Source organism: Danio rerio, chromosome 9, assembly GCF_049306965.1.
Source record: "Danio rerio strain Tuebingen ecotype United States chromosome 9, GRCz12tu, whole genome shotgun sequence".
Classification (NCBI taxonomy): domain Eukaryota; kingdom Metazoa; phylum Chordata; class Actinopteri; order Cypriniformes; family Danionidae; genus Danio; species Danio rerio.
The window spans coordinates 20,402,848-20,420,570 of NC_133184.1; the positions used below are offsets into that span (position 1 = coordinate 20,402,848).

The 17,723-nt window shown below is 37.2% G+C and overlaps 1 protein-coding gene across 1 annotated transcript in view; it reads right to left on the bottom strand.

Moving 5' to 3' along the window:
* The window catches only part of tsc22d1 (TSC22 domain family, member 1), an 83,538-nt gene extending 67,433 nt beyond the window's left edge, over window positions 1-16,105 (bottom strand). The window contains exon 1 of the mRNA NM_001328125.1: window positions 12,955-16,105. Within this exon, the coding sequence (NP_001315054.1) occupies window positions 12,955-15,554 (2,600 nt within the window). The 5' untranslated portion in view covers window positions 15,555-16,105. The remainder of the gene's footprint in view (window positions 1-12,954) is intronic.
* Window positions 16,106-17,723: the final 1,618 nt, after the last annotated feature.

Here is a 17,723-nt window from a genome sequence, read left to right on the forward strand (position 1 = left end):
ACACTGCAGCTTTCTCATGATGTTGTTATTTGAGTTTACGTTTGCAAGGCAAATATTTGATTAGAAATGTGGAAATATAAAACAAAAATATTAATAAAATAGGTGGGCAGCACAATGGCCTCACAGCAAGAAGGTCGCTGGTTCGAGCCTCGGCTGGGCCAGTTGGCATTTCTGTGTGGAGTTTGCATGTTCTCCTCGTGTTCGTGTGGGTTTTATCCATGCTTGTGTTGAAAAATTTTGGGGCAAAAAAATAAACAGGACTAAAAATTCTGATTTTAATTGTGTGTGTGTGTGTGTGTGTGTGTGTGTGTGTGTGTGTGTGTGTGTGTGTGTGTGTCTTTGTGTATTTTATATATAATATATATTATATATTCGTATTTATATATATTCGTATCTATACCCATCTATCAATTTATTCATCCATCCATCCATTTATCATCCATCCATCTAGATCAATTTCTATCCATCTCTATCCATATCTATTCATCCATCCATATCTACACATATATATATATATATATATATATATATATATATATATATATATATATATATATATATATATATATATATATATATATATCTTCATCCATCTCTATCTATCGATCTATCCATATCTAACCATCCATCCATCTATCCATCCATATATCAATCCATCTATATAATTTATCTATCTATCTATCCATTCATCTAACTGTAAATCCATCTATCCATCCATCTATATATCTGTCTATCCAACCATCCATACATCCATCTATATATGCATCCATCCATCTCTATCTATCAATATATCCATTTCTATATACCCATAACTATATATCCATCCATACATCGCTATCTATCAATCCATATGGCCATCCATCTATATATCCATCCATATATATCCATCCAACCATCCATCCATCCATCCATCCATCAATCCATCAATCCATGTCTCGCTAGCGCTAAATAAAACGTAAACACTAAAGACTGCTTTCACTATTGTTTATGTTTCTGTCTGCATCCTCAATGGTATATACTATATTACACTAAAATACATTTTGAAAAGCATTACAATGTATTCTGAGACACCACAAAAATTACAGAGCATAATATGAAAGAACAGACTTTTATATTGTCCATACAATAAAACAAAAATGGCTTTTAAATCATTGTTTATTAATTTAGTTTATTTCAGAATAATTTCTGATAACAACAAAAAGCAAACAAACACACAAAAAAGCCTGTGGCATGATTATGCAAATGCCTCATGCATGCAAAAACACAGATCTGCTCAAGAGAAGAATAAAATGATATTCATCCCTGGGGATTTCTGAATGTAAACGGCTAATTCCTCTCATGGCTGAACAAACATTATTAAAGCAATGAAAATAAAATTAGGGAGGCCATGCACCGCAATCATTGTACACGGCAGATCAAAGAAGGGTGTTAATTGTCCACTAAAACAAGACAATGCAACAGCCAGGAGGTTGTTTTGCTTGGTCTCCATTCTGCTGTTCAGAGAGCACTTAAATAGAGCTGGCTAAATGGGCCAGATGAAAATATCCACTTGGCAAATATGCTTTTTAAGTAATAAAATGTGTTGCTACGCCCTGGCCATTCACTTTATGCTTTGTTGTAGAGGCTTTAAAAATAATGAAATGTTTACATGTGAATGTGTTGCGTAGCAGCCGACTGTCCAGATGAGATTTTGCCTGGGCAAATGAACACAGCCGAACTGGATAAAGAAACATTGCACAGTTTTAGCTAGGGATGCACTGATATGGTATTTTTTGAAAGATAACTCTTTAATTTTTTTTTGCCATTTCAGCGCACGATTTTGTAATAAAAATAAATAAATAAAAATCTGTGGAATTATTCAGAATGATTTTTAAAGTGTGAGAGATGAAAAAGATTTTTATCTAATTATGATTCTGAAAATAGCAAAATAGCATGGTCAACTATCGCATGAAAAAAATATTAAAAAGCGCAACCTAACATACAAATTAAAATTAAACAATTAGAACCAGCTGCTTGGCAAACTAAGAATTTTTTGGCAGACAACTCTTTAGAGTCAGACTCTAGAAAGAATCTGATGGCTTTTTTGTTGCAATTTTGGTGCACAATTTTGTAGAAAAAAAAAAGTAAGAACAAACAAAAAACAGTGGATTTGTACGAAATTATTTTAAAATTGTAGGAGAAGATGGTTTATTAATTTCTTTGTTTATTATTCTGTCAAAAAAGCATCATCAACTAATGCATTGAATAAAAAAATAAATACAATCAAAATCCTAAAAGAACCAGTTACTTGGTAAACATTATGCAGTTTTAGCTAGGGATACCCCAACAGGGCATTTTTTGAGAAATAACTCTATAGATTCAGACTCCAGAAAGAGTCTGCTGAATTTCTTGTAATTTCGGCGCACAGTTTTGTAGAAAAAAATGAATAAATAAAAATCTGTGCATTTGTACGAAATGTTTTAAAAGTTTAGGAGATGGAGAATTATTATAATTTTTTTTTGTTATTCTATGTTAAAACAGCACAATGTATTAAATTAAAAAAAAAAAACAACAAACAAAAATACAATCAAAATACAATTAGAATCAGTTACTTGGTAAACAAACATTACAGTTTTAGCTAGGGATGCACTAATATGGCATTTTTTGACAGAATCTTTTTTGCCATTTCCTCTATTTGTACAAAATGATTTTAAAAGTTTAGGTATTCTTTATCAAAATAGCATCTGCCAACTAACGCATAAAATTAAAACTTAAAAATAACAAAACAAAAAATACATTCAAAATCCAAGTTGTTGTTTGGTAAACAAAGCTACAACTGTCTCTCATATAATATATATTTACAAATAGTATTGTACATAATTTATTAAAACATTTGCATTTTATTCAATAATGTTACTGAAATTTAGATAAAAACTGAATGAATATTTACACACATTTGCAAAAGTAAATAAACACACTGTAAAGAAATCGATTTGTGTTGGGACAACATGAAGGAATTAAGTTATTAGTTTTTATTTAAGTAGACTGAAGATAAAACAATTACGTTGTCACTAAAAAACTCAGCTCATTTTAAATGAGTAGTTTGAACAAACCTGATTTTGTTTTAATAATAATAACATCAATAATAATAATAATTCCTTACATTTTTATAGCGTTTTTCTAGACACCCAAAGCGCTTTACATATTGGGGGGAATCTCCTCATCCACCACCAGTGTGCAGCATCCACCTGGATAACAAGACGGCAGCTATATTGCGCCAGACCACACACCACACACCAGCTGATTGGTAAGACAGAGTGATAAAGCCAATTATGATATGGGGATGCTTAGGAGGCTATGAAGGACAAAGGCCAGTGGGCAAATTTGGCCAGGAGGCCGGGGTTAAACTCTTACTCTTTTCGAAGGACATTCTGGGATTTTTCACGACCACAGAGAGTCAGGACCTCAGTTTAACATCTCATCCGAAAGACAGTGCTCACTGACCAGTATAGAGTTCTCTTCACTGTACTGGGGCGGTAGGAACCCACACAGACCACAGGTTGATATAGGGGCAAGAGCTGCTGGTTTTAAAACCTTAACTGATCTCTAAACTTAATATTAACCAGCTATTCATTTATATGCTTTCATTTCTATATATTTTGTATATACAATAATTTACTGACTGACGAAAAAAAAATCTGTATACATACAGCAACCAAACAACCTAACATTAACCAAAATAAAAACACAGCTAAAATAATAAAAAAGTGGCAGGTAGAAAGAATTTGAAATCATTAAAATAGGGGATATAATAATATAATTTATCAGCAAGATATTGGCCTTATTTTGTTATCCAACCAATAATAATTACATAAAAAAAAGCATTTATCAACCAATATCGATACAGTCGTATATATCGGCCATCCTTAGCTTTAGCAAATGCAATTATGCCGTTTTTAACGTGAGATTTATTTTAAACTTTAATATTTAATAAAACAATATCTGTCAGGCGATTGTAAGCAGCAGCAAAGCATTTGTTATCACCTACAGAAACAATATGAAAGTTTAGCAGATTTGAAACCTAAAAAGAGTCGAGGTAAGCGCAAATGCCTGTTGTCAATGTGTTTGAGAAACCAGTTCAGCTGAGCTCATGAGGTCTCTGCCCCTATTAGCTTTCAGTCCCTAAAGTACTTTGCTGTGCTTTTCTGCTCTCAGGTTTGGAAAGACAGGTTCTAATCCAAATGACATCATCCTAAAAGAGAGAGAGACATGTGTACAAAGAGTCTCGTCTTTAAAAAAAAAAAAAAAATCCTTCAAAAGTACAGGATCTGTTCTTGGATTACATCAGCAGAGTGACCCTTCTGATGCCGGGTAATAATATGGCAAAAAAACACATTAAAGGGAAAGCTGGCCTTAAGATTTAAATTGACATTTACATTATACCCAATGAGTGATTTCAACCCATATTATTATTACCTATCCTTGAAAAAAAAAAATGTCTTGTTTATTAAAAAAAGAGAGAGAAATGCTTTAAATAATCAAGCAAGCAAGTAAATAAGTACAAATAAAATAAGTAAACTATTAAAATAATAACAAAACAAGCAAAAAAATAAATAAAGTCAATTTTAAATAAGAAAAAAATAAATAAAATAAGCAGGAAATGAAAAGTAAAAAAATAAATACATACAAATAATACAACAGTCAAAATAATGTAAGCAATAAATAAAAAATATATAAATAAAACAAACATAAAAATAAAATAAGGAGGAAAAGAAAATGTAAAACATTAAATAAGTAAAAATAAAGTAAAAAAATAAAAGTAAAATAAAAAAAATTTTAAAATGTAAAAAATTTAAGCAAAAATTCTAATAAATTAAATAAGCAAAAGAAAATAAGTAAAACAAAAATAAGTACAAAAATTAAAGTAAAAAAGTAAAAATAAAAAGTACAATGAATAAATGATTTTAAAATAATAATAATAATCAAAAACAAAATAATGGCAAAAATAGTAAAACAAACGAGTAAAAGTAAAATAAGTAAAAACTTTAATAAAATAATTTAAAAAGCTAGTAGTTAACAAAATAAGTACAAATATTAAAAAATATAAATATGTTAATGGTTTAGGCTCTGCACTCCAAATCTCCTGCTTCAAGTTCAGCCCCGTTATCTGCTCTGGCCCGATCAGGCCGAGTGAAAGCATTTCCTCTTCTCTCCCATTCCACAGGGTCATTAATTGGAGAGATAATCTACTTGATCTCTACACAATGAGTGATTCATTGAGACTCTCATGTGTAGCTTTTATCACTGCCAAGAGCAGATTACAATGAAGAAAAAAGAAAAAGTAAACGGAAGCGTATAATTTTATATACGAGGCTGCTAGTCAACACTGTGAGCTAAGAACAGTATATAAAAAAAACAAATAATTTGCACTGACTTAATCTGTTATTGAGCAAGAGCAATAATAGGAAAATACATGATCTCATCCTGTGTAAGTGGCATTACAGCAAAACAGCAGCAGCTGACAGCGTTTCACAACAGAGAAATCAAACTAAACAGGTTAATATCAAATTGTTTTCTCATTGAGCTTTTTTATCGGTTTTATTTTCAAATGGTCACCTCTCCTGCAGGTAGTCCTTCATCCAAACACAATCAAACCAAATATAAAACCAGTCAATATGGACAGCAAGGATATGCACAACACGACTAGAAGGCCATAAAATCCCCATAAGACAACTAACAGAGGAAGATGGACATCAACAGATGTGCAACTCTGCCACACGATCACGACCCAACTCAAAAAGGACAGTGTCAAGCTGCTAATAATTACATTCAAGAGAAAAACATAACAACTGATTACTTAAATATATATTTATATAGAGTGTCAATCTTTTGCCTTAAGATTAAATTGACTTTAAATTAGAAAAAAAAAAAAAAAATGTTTTAACTGTACCTGTTGTAACTTCTAACTGTTAAATTGATTTAGTTTTAATTAAGGTTGTCTTGATACTGGGATTCAGTACCGAGCAGTACTGAAGTTTTAAAATAGTCCATTTCCAGGAAATATTTGAACGCTGTTAAGCACATTTTTAAACACATGAACACAATGGCCAACCAGCAGTGAAGGTCATCAGTTCACCTGACTTACTGCTGTTTACTGAGTCACAAAGCGAAGTTTCAAAGTCACATCAATCAGCTGGTTTGTCTATAAGCTGGCATGCAAACGATCCGCCGATGAATTGCAGCTTTAAAACACTCTCTGTATCTGTGTTTACACTTGGTAAACAGCTGTGATTTTGGTGAACTGATGATCTTCATGGCCAATCACAGTCATTTCTGTTGAGCACATGAACACGATGGCAAATCAGTGGTGTTCAACAGCAAATATTAGCGAAAAACGGGCGTTTTTAAATTCCAGTATCGATTGGTTCTGAATTCCAGTATCATAACAACATAATCATTTAATAATTATGTATAGTGCTGCACATTTACTTGATTAAGGCAACAGATTTACTCCCTTTTACCTTTAAGTAAAGTCAAATAATTGTTTTAAAATAAATGGTGTTACTCCCTTTCATTAACTAAAGTCAACTAATCACTTTTTTACACTTAAAAAGATCGTTCACACTGTAAATAAACAAACTCAACTTAAAATTAAGGCAACTTGCAGCACAGCTTTTTTTAGTTGATTCAACTTAAAAAAAAGTCAACTACAGTATTTTGGTTGAAAGATGAATCAATTCAAAAAAGCTGTGCAAGCAAGTTGCCTTACAACTTTAAGTAGAGTTTTTTTTTTTTTTACAGAGCACCCAAAAATTAACTTCTGTCATCATTTACTCTTCATTTGTTCCAATTAGGGCCATGCAATTAATTGAAATCGAATCGCAATCACGATTTGCTAATGGCAAGATGCAGCAATATGAAATATATATATTATTTTATTTCCCCCTCCCAGAGCAAATGCGTGCTGCCATCTGTGTGTGTCTTATTAGGCAAACGAGTGAGCACACTTTCGTTCTGCCCAATCAGAAATGTACAACCGAACTATGCGGAACAATAAGAAACTAATTTTAATGGCATATTATATAGATGTAACAATTACTTTATCATATCTGTGAACACATTTGAACTTTCTCAGAAAGATACATGAGCTATCAAAAGGGCAGTGTCATTTCAGAAGTTCAGAAAGGGACCACATTGATACTTTAAACATACATATTAGTTCCTAAAGAGTACTAAAGTGTATTTTTAAAAAGGTAACTTGACCCTTCAGACGAAGGCTGTTTAATTAACAAAGTCTATAATAGGAGTGACTGAATCCTTCATTCAAACAGAACTTTTAGAAAAACATTTAACTTAACATTTAACTTAACATTTAAATGAGACATCTTTTTTTATGGACTACAGCAATTGTTAGCAGAATCTAGAATAAATTATGCTATTTTGCTGTTGTTTTTTCATTGTGCTATAATTTAAGAAAATGTATTATATTCATAATTGATTATGGTACTGTCTGCATTCGTTCTGAAAGCCATGAGAAACTAAACATACACTGAGCATAACTAGAAGTCAACCAACGCTTTTTGGCCAACAATAAGTGATGATTCACAATTTATAAGACCATCAAATGCACCAAGACAGATCCAATAACCTCAGACACTCTATGGTTGAGCATAGAGCGGCACAAAATATCATTTCAGCATCGATATCACAATGTGCACATCTACAAGTCACATCGGAGGAAGTGTAAAGTTGAGTTTATATGTTGGGATTATAGTTTACCAGAAGCCACAGCTCAGAACACAGAAGATTTTTAGAAGAGTCACTAAAGAGTTTAACCATATTGAAGTAAAAATGTGTAATTTGCTTGTGTTTTAAGGCCAGTGACTGTGTAAGTGTTCAGGCACAAGAGTTTAAGGGTGCTTTCACACCTGTAGATCGATTCTTTAGTTCCAAAACAGGGATTAAAATAGTTATAATGCTGCACTTTGCTGTGTGAAAGAGAACCGCACCAAGAACTAGGCATGGGACGACAACGGTGTTCAAGGTATGCCGCAGTTTGGAAAAGTCAAGGTTTTAAAACAATAAAAATTTTCTGCTATATCGTTCCTAAGGTACAAGTAAGATTTTTTTATTTACATTTTTTTTTTGATTTTAAGGATAACAGTATCTCTAGCAGAAAATATATCAAAAGATGCCATTTTAAATTGTAAAAAGAAAATCTGTGTTTTTGAAACCTATAAAGACAGCAGAAGTCAATGATCAATTCACATGATTTAGTCTGACATGTTTACTGCTCTAAAACATTTTAAATAAATTAAATGTAATATAAATTAAAATATATTGTGTACAAAGGGGGAAAAAATAGTTTTTTACTCAGACATTTAAAAATAATTTATTTTAGAGCAGTAATCTCAATACTGTGATACTGGGAAACCGTGATATTTATGTCCAAGCTCATCATAGCGTCAGAATCTTATACCGGCCCATGCCTACCAAAAACAAAGTTTCTAAACTGACCAAAAGAGCTAATACAAGTTACGTGCAAGAAAACTCTCCCCACATTGGTCAAAGTTTAAGGGTTTATTTTGCAGAGTCTCGCTCAGCTGTCATGCGTCCTGACGATGAGCAGTAAGACATTATAAGCGAAAAGCTGAGCTTTAATTTTGAATGGTGACACCCACAGACATCGTCACCAAATATAAATCAGAGAGGTAAGACTTCATACATAACCGTTAGCTAGAATTATGCAAAATAAGCTTTACATTATGGGGAGAAATAACAGATAAACCAAGACTGCTGTTCGGTCAATTTTGATTACTGATAAACAGCTCTCCATAATAATTCAGTCGCATTTAACAGCATGGTTCATTAGTTTGTTGAATCTTTTTCACACTGCAATCGATCCGCTTCAGAGTTTGTTTCAATCGAGCCGAGACCACCTCATTCAGGCAATCTCAGACCGATTTCTTTGGCATGGATCCGAGCACGATTGCTGGATTCACATCTGCCAAACGAATCATGCAAACTGGTGGAAACACGCAAGATTCCGAAACAAAAGTCCAGGTATGAAAGTATTGAGGCACATGAAATCCTATCGTTTGTAACTTTAATAAAGATGTATTTATTAAATATTTTGTACAGTGAATACTATACAGTCTTATTTCACATTTGATTATTCAATTTAAGTAACTGAATACTGTGATAAAGAAAATGTCACTTCGTCTAGAATAATGCAGAATAATCCCAGACTCAATAATCAGTCTAAATTAATGAATTCTTTCCAGCTATCAATTAAAACGGTATATTGCAGCAAAACAAAGTATCATGCAGCCATAGCTGAGCAGACAGACAACATTTTAGAGACTATAAAAAAAGACGATAAAAATCTTCAAGTAAAATCATGACTAACACCTGAGAGAAACAAGCAGTGCCACATTAATGCACGCAGTGTGACAAATCTGTTTCATTAAGGAGTGTTAGATTACAGAGTAACTCTGTCATCTCTAGGACATCTGTTAGACAAGCTCCGTCAAGCACAGAAAACTTTACTTTTGATCGACTCATAAACAAAGTGCGCATCAGCATGCTGCATGACTATGAACAGCTTTAGATAAATGCAAACATATGTCACACTGTCTTAGTTACCAGAAGTATGTTTGACAGTGTGTATATATTCATTCCAACCTGCATGACTAGCTATGACATTATAATTAGAGCTTGCCTTGTTGGTAAAATATTAGGCCTTGCAATGAAATGCAAAAGAAATGTACACGATTGAAGCTTACTACAGCTTTTGACTTTTTAAAAGGCTCTGAAAAACTATTGATGAAGTGAGAAAATATTTACAGGTATTTTAATCAGCTGAGGTTGAATAAAAAGCTAACATTGCTGTATGTCTGCACTAAACGTAGACATCTTAAGAGTTTAAACAGACACAGATCTTTTGAGTGTAACTGCTACAGCTTTCAGCAAACACGTCAGAAGTAATAATCATTCAAAGAAAGCATCTGCTGCAAGCTCAATAATATCCAGGATTAAAATCCAAAATTTAAGTCCAAGCAACTTCATCTTGATTGTCACCTTAATTCTAGTGCTCATAAAATCATAAGATTCAGTTTTAGCTGACACACATTTACATTTAGACAGTTAACTATCTAGGGCTGCACAATACTAGAAATAAACTAACTTGGGCTGCACAATATAGGAAACATTTTGCATTGCAATACATTTATTCTCTCTGCGATATATATTGCGATAGAAATAAAAATTCACCAGATGACTTGAATAGCTCTATAAGTAAAGTCATCAATTTAGATTGATTGGGATGATTTTGTAGGGGAGAAAAATTTAAATATACCTTATGTAATTTATTATATATGAATGATAAACAAACTAGAGTCAGAAATAAACACAAATGGAGCTAATGTTAAAGTGAAAAATAGTGCTGGTTTTCTGGGGAGAGTCTAACAGCATTCGGGAACAGAAATTGAATAATCAAAGGTAAAATAATATTGCATAGTCTTTATTACATGAATTTATTCATTAATTTTCTTTTCGGCTTAGTCCCTTTATTAATCCGGGGTCGCCGCAGCGAAATGAACCCCCAACTTATCCAGCACATGTTTTATGCTGCGGATGCCCTTCCAGCTGCAACCCATCACTGGGAAACACCCATCCACACTCATTTTCATCATATAAATTATTCAACACAATTAATCTTCATTAAACTTCTTTATGCACTATTAAAAATCTCTTCAATGCCACAAGCCTTAAAAAGAGAAGCAGAAGATAAGCCTTCACTCTATTATTGTTAAATTCTGCAGTGTCAAATTGTGCAGCTCTAAAACTGACATTGTGATATTTCATTTCTCTGCGATATAAATAGAATTTTTCACTGGATGATTCAAACAGCTATTTGGAAATAATTCAGAACCTTACATTGACTAAGGCCCCGTTTACACTAATGCGTTTTTGTTTTAAAACGCATAAGTTTTGCTACGGTTACGCCATCCGTCCACACTACGCCGGAGTTCTCGAGCGCCGAAAACGGAGCGTTTTAAAAACGCTGAAGACCGTTTTCATTCTGAAACGCTGCTGCTCCGTCTTAGTGTGGATGAGGAAAAACGGAGACATCTGAAAACGGAGGCGGGACTGCTGAGATTTACTACCTGATTGGGGCTTTTGTGTCATTGCCTTCGTCACTGTATCCTTCCCATAATCGTCAAGCCTCATCACATGACTATAACACATGGCTTTAAGCGGAAGACAGTACTGTAAACAACAACATGGGCACAAAAATAGGAACGTTGTTTGCACTATTGTCTGTTTTAGGCGCCATTGTGCAGTTATTCATTTGTTACGTTTAGTAACAACTCGACATTGTCGTCTGTCCACAAAAATACCTCTCTTGCTTTCTTTGCCATCACGTTTAATGTTCAAGCGGCATTTGTTGACTAACAATAACCAAATGCCGAGCGAGACGCATGATTTCTGTTTATACTAGAAAGCGCATGCCTAGAGTGCGCGAATGATCACGTGATATAAGTTTTGGGTGGTGTGGTGTGGACGGAGATATGTCCAGAGACGCTAGGTAAAACGGTAAAGTGGACGCGGATCGTTATTGATCTAAAACGCTGTTTTAAAACTAAAACGCACTAGTGTAAACGGGGCCTAAGATGATTTTGTCGGAAAGCATATCTACATAACAGGGCTGCACAATATATCAGTGTTGAAGGTAATGATTAATTAAATATCTCATTACTTCATCGTAAATGGAGTAAGTTCACAGTACTCATATAGATTAGTTTAACTCGATTGATTTGTAGCAATCGGTTTCCTCAAATGCTTTAAGTTGCCTTAACTTATTGAATTTTAAAGTGTATGTAAAATGCATTTGGCATTCAAGTTTGCTTTGAACTTGAAAGAGAGCGAGAAAAAGATTTTACCCTGTCAGCGTGTGCACATGGCTCCTGAATAGCAAAAAAGTAAGCTAAATAGTAGATTTTTTTTCCAACAGTCTTTCTTATTTTAACCAATTTAAAAAAAAAAAAGTGTAAAATAATCTCATAAATAAAATTATTGTTAAAAATTTAATTATGTTTTGTTTGTCACTCATTAAATATTTATTTGATGTGGGTAAAAGGTGTGTTTCAATCCGGTGACCAGCGCAAGTATATTTCAAACCTGTGGGAAGCACTGTATACAATTAATGTTTAAGCTACAAATAACTACCTGATTTACTGTCACAAGCCTGAAAAACACACACAAATAAAAACTCACTCTAAGTTTAAACTTTGCATTGACTCCACTGTAGTGTCTGGTCAACTATAATCCCAGTTCAACATTGCACATCCTGCAGTGTGAATATTGCAGAGTCACATGTTGCAAAATCTATGCTGAAACAATATATTGTACAGGCCAACTTTCTAGAATGAAAAAGTCCCTATCAGTAACACCCACACACACACACACACACACACACACACACACACACACACACACACACACACACACACACACACACACATCCGACTAGCATTAAAAAAAAGTCTGAGGCTGTGAGGTAAACAAAAGACTACAGGCTCAACTTCCTGTCTCAATAGGAAATGTCAAGTTCATAAATACTGCACTATCAAGTGATTTCATGTGTGCCTTTTTCCCCCCAAGCAGACCGAAATTCTTGTTAGGTGAAAGCATAATCTTTCTGTCTGTAATACCAAAGATACAGTCTAGCAGTCTACAGTTTTAGGTTACAAAAAAAGCTATGCTTGCGATTTTAGCTATGCTGTGGAAAGCCATCGCCCTGCTGTGATATTCACTGCACACTACAATTTGTTGATAGCAGTTGATTAAAGCATAATGCTGATCACCATGCTGAGCTGCATGTGTGATTTTTTTAATAAAGCTGAAATAATTACAAACTAAATTGAACTGAAATAAGCAATGCAATTAAAAAAAACAAGCAGTGGAACTTACCCATCCTCCTCTCCATCAACAGGTAAACTCTTCAGCAGGCTGGCCGAGGCGGATAAGGCATTGACTCCACTGCTTCCCTCTGGACCACGAGAGGTACCGGTTTGGGAGGCACTTTCACCACCGGCTGGCTTGGTTTGTGCGAGCAGAGCCTGGTGCTGTAACAGAAGTAGCTGGGCATCCTCCAGCGGCATCACCGAGGGCCGGGTGCTAACAGCAGGTTGCGGCCCAGTCTCCTTTGAGCCGTTCTGAAACAAACTGGACTGGGGATCACTTTGAATGTTAGGAGGCACGCTTGATGAGGTCACGGCTGGGACGAACTGGGTGCCACGGGCTTGACTGCCGAGCTGTGACTGCTGCTGCTGCTCCATGGAGGGTTGTGAGGTGAGCTGCTGGCCTGGTGTCTGCTGTATAAGAGTGGTGCCAGTGGACTGCACCAGCTGCGGCACAACCTGGACCATCTGCGGGGCGGGTGTCTGTTGTGGCTGCAGGAGCCCTTGCGGAAGTGGCTGAGCAGTAGGGGGCTGCGAGGAGGGTGTGATCATCTGACCATTACCAGCGAGAGCCACAGGAGGGATGGAGGCGGACAGGTGGGGCAGAGTTTTTGTTGACCCAGGTGGCACAGTGCTCAGGATCTGCTTGGATTGGGAGAAGTCAGATGGCAGGCTGCCTCCCTGGCTTAAGGGGTTAACATGTGTTGGTGCTACCTGGGCTGGTGCAGCTGGCTGCTGTGCGGGCGGATAGCCCATCTGCTGCTGGGTCACCACAGGCAGAGCTTGAGCAGGAGGGGATTGGGCTGCTTGGGCATATGTCAGTTTGGGCATATGAGAGGGTAGAGGTGCAGACGATTGAACAATCGTGGTCTGCAATCCTCCGATAGATGCAGGCGGTTGCTGCTGAATGTTTGCTGTTGCCGGCATCGGAGCTGCTGCATTCGTTTTAAGATGCACTTGAACTAAGTCTTGGGGTTGCATCTGAGACATGGGCTGCTGGAAGGTCTGCTTCACAGTAGAGGGGCCGCCCGTTTCACCGCTGCCCAGACTTTCAGTGTAATGGCTAGCTGAGCTGCTGACAGAGCTCCCGCTGACTGTGTCTCGGTCCTGTCCCGCCACACTTTCAGGCACACACTGACGGATACTTTCCACTGTTCGGGTGCTAGGGGCATTTTCAGAGGATGCCACATTTGGGGCTTCCTTATCATAGTACTCTGTACAAGTCCATCTACCCTTCTTAAAAGGCTCAGAGGTAGAGTCCAATTTGACCACTCTGAAACGTGAACTGGTGGAGGCAGGAGTAGGCACTTGGGCCTGCTGAGGCTGAGCGCTCATCACTGGGACAGAGGGTGCAGGCATTGCATGCTGCCCCATGACAGCTGGCCCCATTTGCCCTCCACCTGTTGACGCAACACTACCGGAAACCGTGGCAGCAGCGGTGATGCCCATGCCGATTATTCCACTGGGAACGTGGGTCAAGTTTGGGGTTTGGTTACTAATACTATTCAAAGCAGAGGAGTAGTTTACACTGCTACTATTGGTAGTCTTGCCACCCACAACAGGCACACTGGCAGAGTTTAACACGGAAACATTATTAGTTAAAGTATTACCAGTACTAATCGTGGCACCTGAAGTCACAGAAATCACTCCAGTTCCAGAGGCGAGAGTAGCCAAAGGCTGTCCGATGGCACTAGTTGTGCCAACAGAGGCATTCTCAATCAATCCCACCACATTTGAAGGCATTTTCTGGCCTGTGCTAGCCGAACTTGAGGTCACCACAGATGTGACCGGGGCACCCAAAGGTACCCCAATCAGTGTCCCTCCAGCAGGATGGGTTTTTCCAGAGGAAACAGGATTATGATGGTGATGATGGTGGTGGTGGTGATGGTGGTGGTGAACAGTTCCGTTAACCATGGTGCCATGCAGGTGTGCTTGGGTTATAATGGGTGGCTGGTTGGGTGACAGGGCACCAGGGGTCTCCGCCTCATGAAAATTATTCAGCGTCTCCTCAGAGGAGCTTCTTTCAGGACCTCCTGAATTGTTGGCCCGTGGAAGAGACACATCCATGATTTCAGAGGATGACAAGTCCTCTGTGTGGGACTCATCCAGGTCGTCACAACTCTCTGTGTCTTCTGTAATGCTGTTGTTGGTGCTCACAGATGTCTGCGCCGGGGTGACGCTGGTGATCTGGAAGCCACTCTTCTTCTTCATCTGTGCAACTGCAGTGGGCAACGTTTGGGGTAACATGGGTGTCTGCAAGGGGATACTCAGGCTATGCGGAGGGTTCTGGGGCCCGAGCGAGGACGCAGTCTGCGTTTGAGACTGAATCAGCACTGGTGGGGAATATTCATCCGCCAGCATCAAGTTGTTGCTATTAAGGCTGGTGCTTGCTGAAGTTGTCAATGTAGAGGAACCACCTACTGTGCTGCTGCTGTTCTCCCGTCTGGGTAAACTCATGGGGTAAACCATTTTTCGGGCGCTGCCGGAGTCTCCGGATCGTTCGTGGTGATTCATTGCTGGAGTATAGTCTCTGACAAAGTTATAAACGCAGCTCAAGAGAACAAGCTCTTTTGGGAAAGCAACTTCAAGCCGTTCGAGTAATTTCCACATAAAACCAACACGTTCTTCTAACTGCCACAATAATTCCACTTGAGGTGTATTTAAATGTCCACCATGAGGAGCAGGCTAATGCCAATGCTAAGTTAACAGTCGCTAGCGAGCTAGCCGACACGGATTCGCTTCGGCTGTTGTTTTCAAAGGTATATCCTCACTAAATCACTCAGCACACCATATCGGTGAAGTTTAAGCGTGCAGGAGTCGACACAGACGGCCGAGGCGATTAATATCCAACCTTATAACGACACGGTTTCTCCCCATCACAGTTCAAACTGCCAGGCGCATTTTCAATTGTTGTATCGCAGTCACCAGAGCACGAAATCACACGAAACTAAGTCCTCCAGCCGGCGTCAGATGACAGAGAGAAAGCGAGCAACTCAGCGCTGTCCTGCTTTATTCCATCCCGTGCTTTCTTTTGTTTTATTCCTGTGTTAGCGCAATGTCTCTCTCCCACTCTGCTCCTATTCACCAGCTGCCTCCTTGTAATGTAGCCTGTGCTAGTGCTATGAGCCTGTGACGAGTCCCCGAAAAGGGGAGGAGAGCGCGATAACATGGCGACCGCGCATGGCAGTTCACGTCCACCCGGCCAGACATAAAGCCCAGAGAGTCTGGCGAGGATGGGCGGAGGCGAGGAGGGAGGGGGGTTTCCAGGAGACGGTCGACGAAGAGTTCCGAAGAGGCCCGAGTGGAGCCGAGTGCGACCAACTGTGTTGGTTGAGGGGTGTTTCTTATTATAGCCTTCGGTAACTGTGGCAGCAAACACTCAGAATAACATCTTTTGTCCGCCGTGGTTATTATTATTTGACATTGAAGGAGAGACGAAAAAGGCAGGGCATAGATTTCTGGTTCCCAGTTTTAAATGTATAAAATTTTATATTTATAAAAATCGACTTCAGATTTAATTTTGAACATAAATTAATTATAAAATATAACCTACTACAGATTAAACATATGAACGATTAAGCAAAACGCTATTTTAAGTTAGCTGCTATTGTGTGTGTTGGCCTATACAGGCCAGCTACATCAACAAGATGCAAACAGACCTTGTGACAACAATGTTGTCAACATAGTCCAGAGATTTGTTCTGTTTTTACAAAACAACTCGTCTGAAAGAGAACCCAGATATTTCCACAGACAGAAAAGAGCAACCAAACACATCTGCACTGACACAGTTTTTTTTTTTCACACAATCTGATTGTTGCTGTTTGGGGAGCAGAGAACTAAAGTTCTAGGTGCAGCAGACACAAAAAAAAAACATTCAGCTGTTTTACTTTAACATGAATAATATCCAAAATGTGAACTCAAAATATATGCTTTGTTTCAGACAAGCTACACTATAATACAACAGGAATTTATTACATGTGTGCTGATCCAACTATATTTAGCTTTCAGCTGTGATTGTGAGAATACCATCTTTGTTGTCTGGAACAAGTTTCGCATTATAAACCTCAGATATTTATACCCACACTGATTATTTATACATTCTACCAGAAACTTATACAATCTGTCTCTGAAATAAAAAGATAAATGCAGTGAATAAAAACTTCTTCATCCCAACAATTTCTAAAATGGATTGATAGTGGATTTTTGTGAGTTGTTCAGGAAAGGAATTTGTCTGACAAATCATTTGGTTCTTAGATTTTTGTTCTCAGATTTTTTTATTTTTGTTTACAAACCCAGTCATTGTGTCATATGTGAAAATGTAATAGAATATGTGAAAATTTAATATATAATACATTTTCTAAATGACAATATTCTTATTTGTAATTCTGAAAACACCTTATCAGAGTACTATTTTTTCTTCTACAACACAAATGAACATTTAACACAAACGGACCTACTAATGGCAAATCCAGAGAACAGATAATGATTTTAAAGACTCTTGTTAATTTTTTGAGCATCTATGTGTAAAAATGCTTGTTATATGTAAAAATATTCTGTTTTGTGGGCTAAGCTCAGGCCCACAGCAAGCCTGGTGAAAGTGGTGGTTCTCAAAAAGTGAACCTTTTTATAGTTGTACATCTACATTTTCTTTCCCAGAGGTGAGTTGCAGCTGAAAGGGCATCCGCTGCGTAAAAACTTGCTGGATAAGTTGGCGGTTAATTCCGCTGTGGCGACTCCGGATTAATAAAGGGACTAAGCTGACAAGAAAATGAATGAATA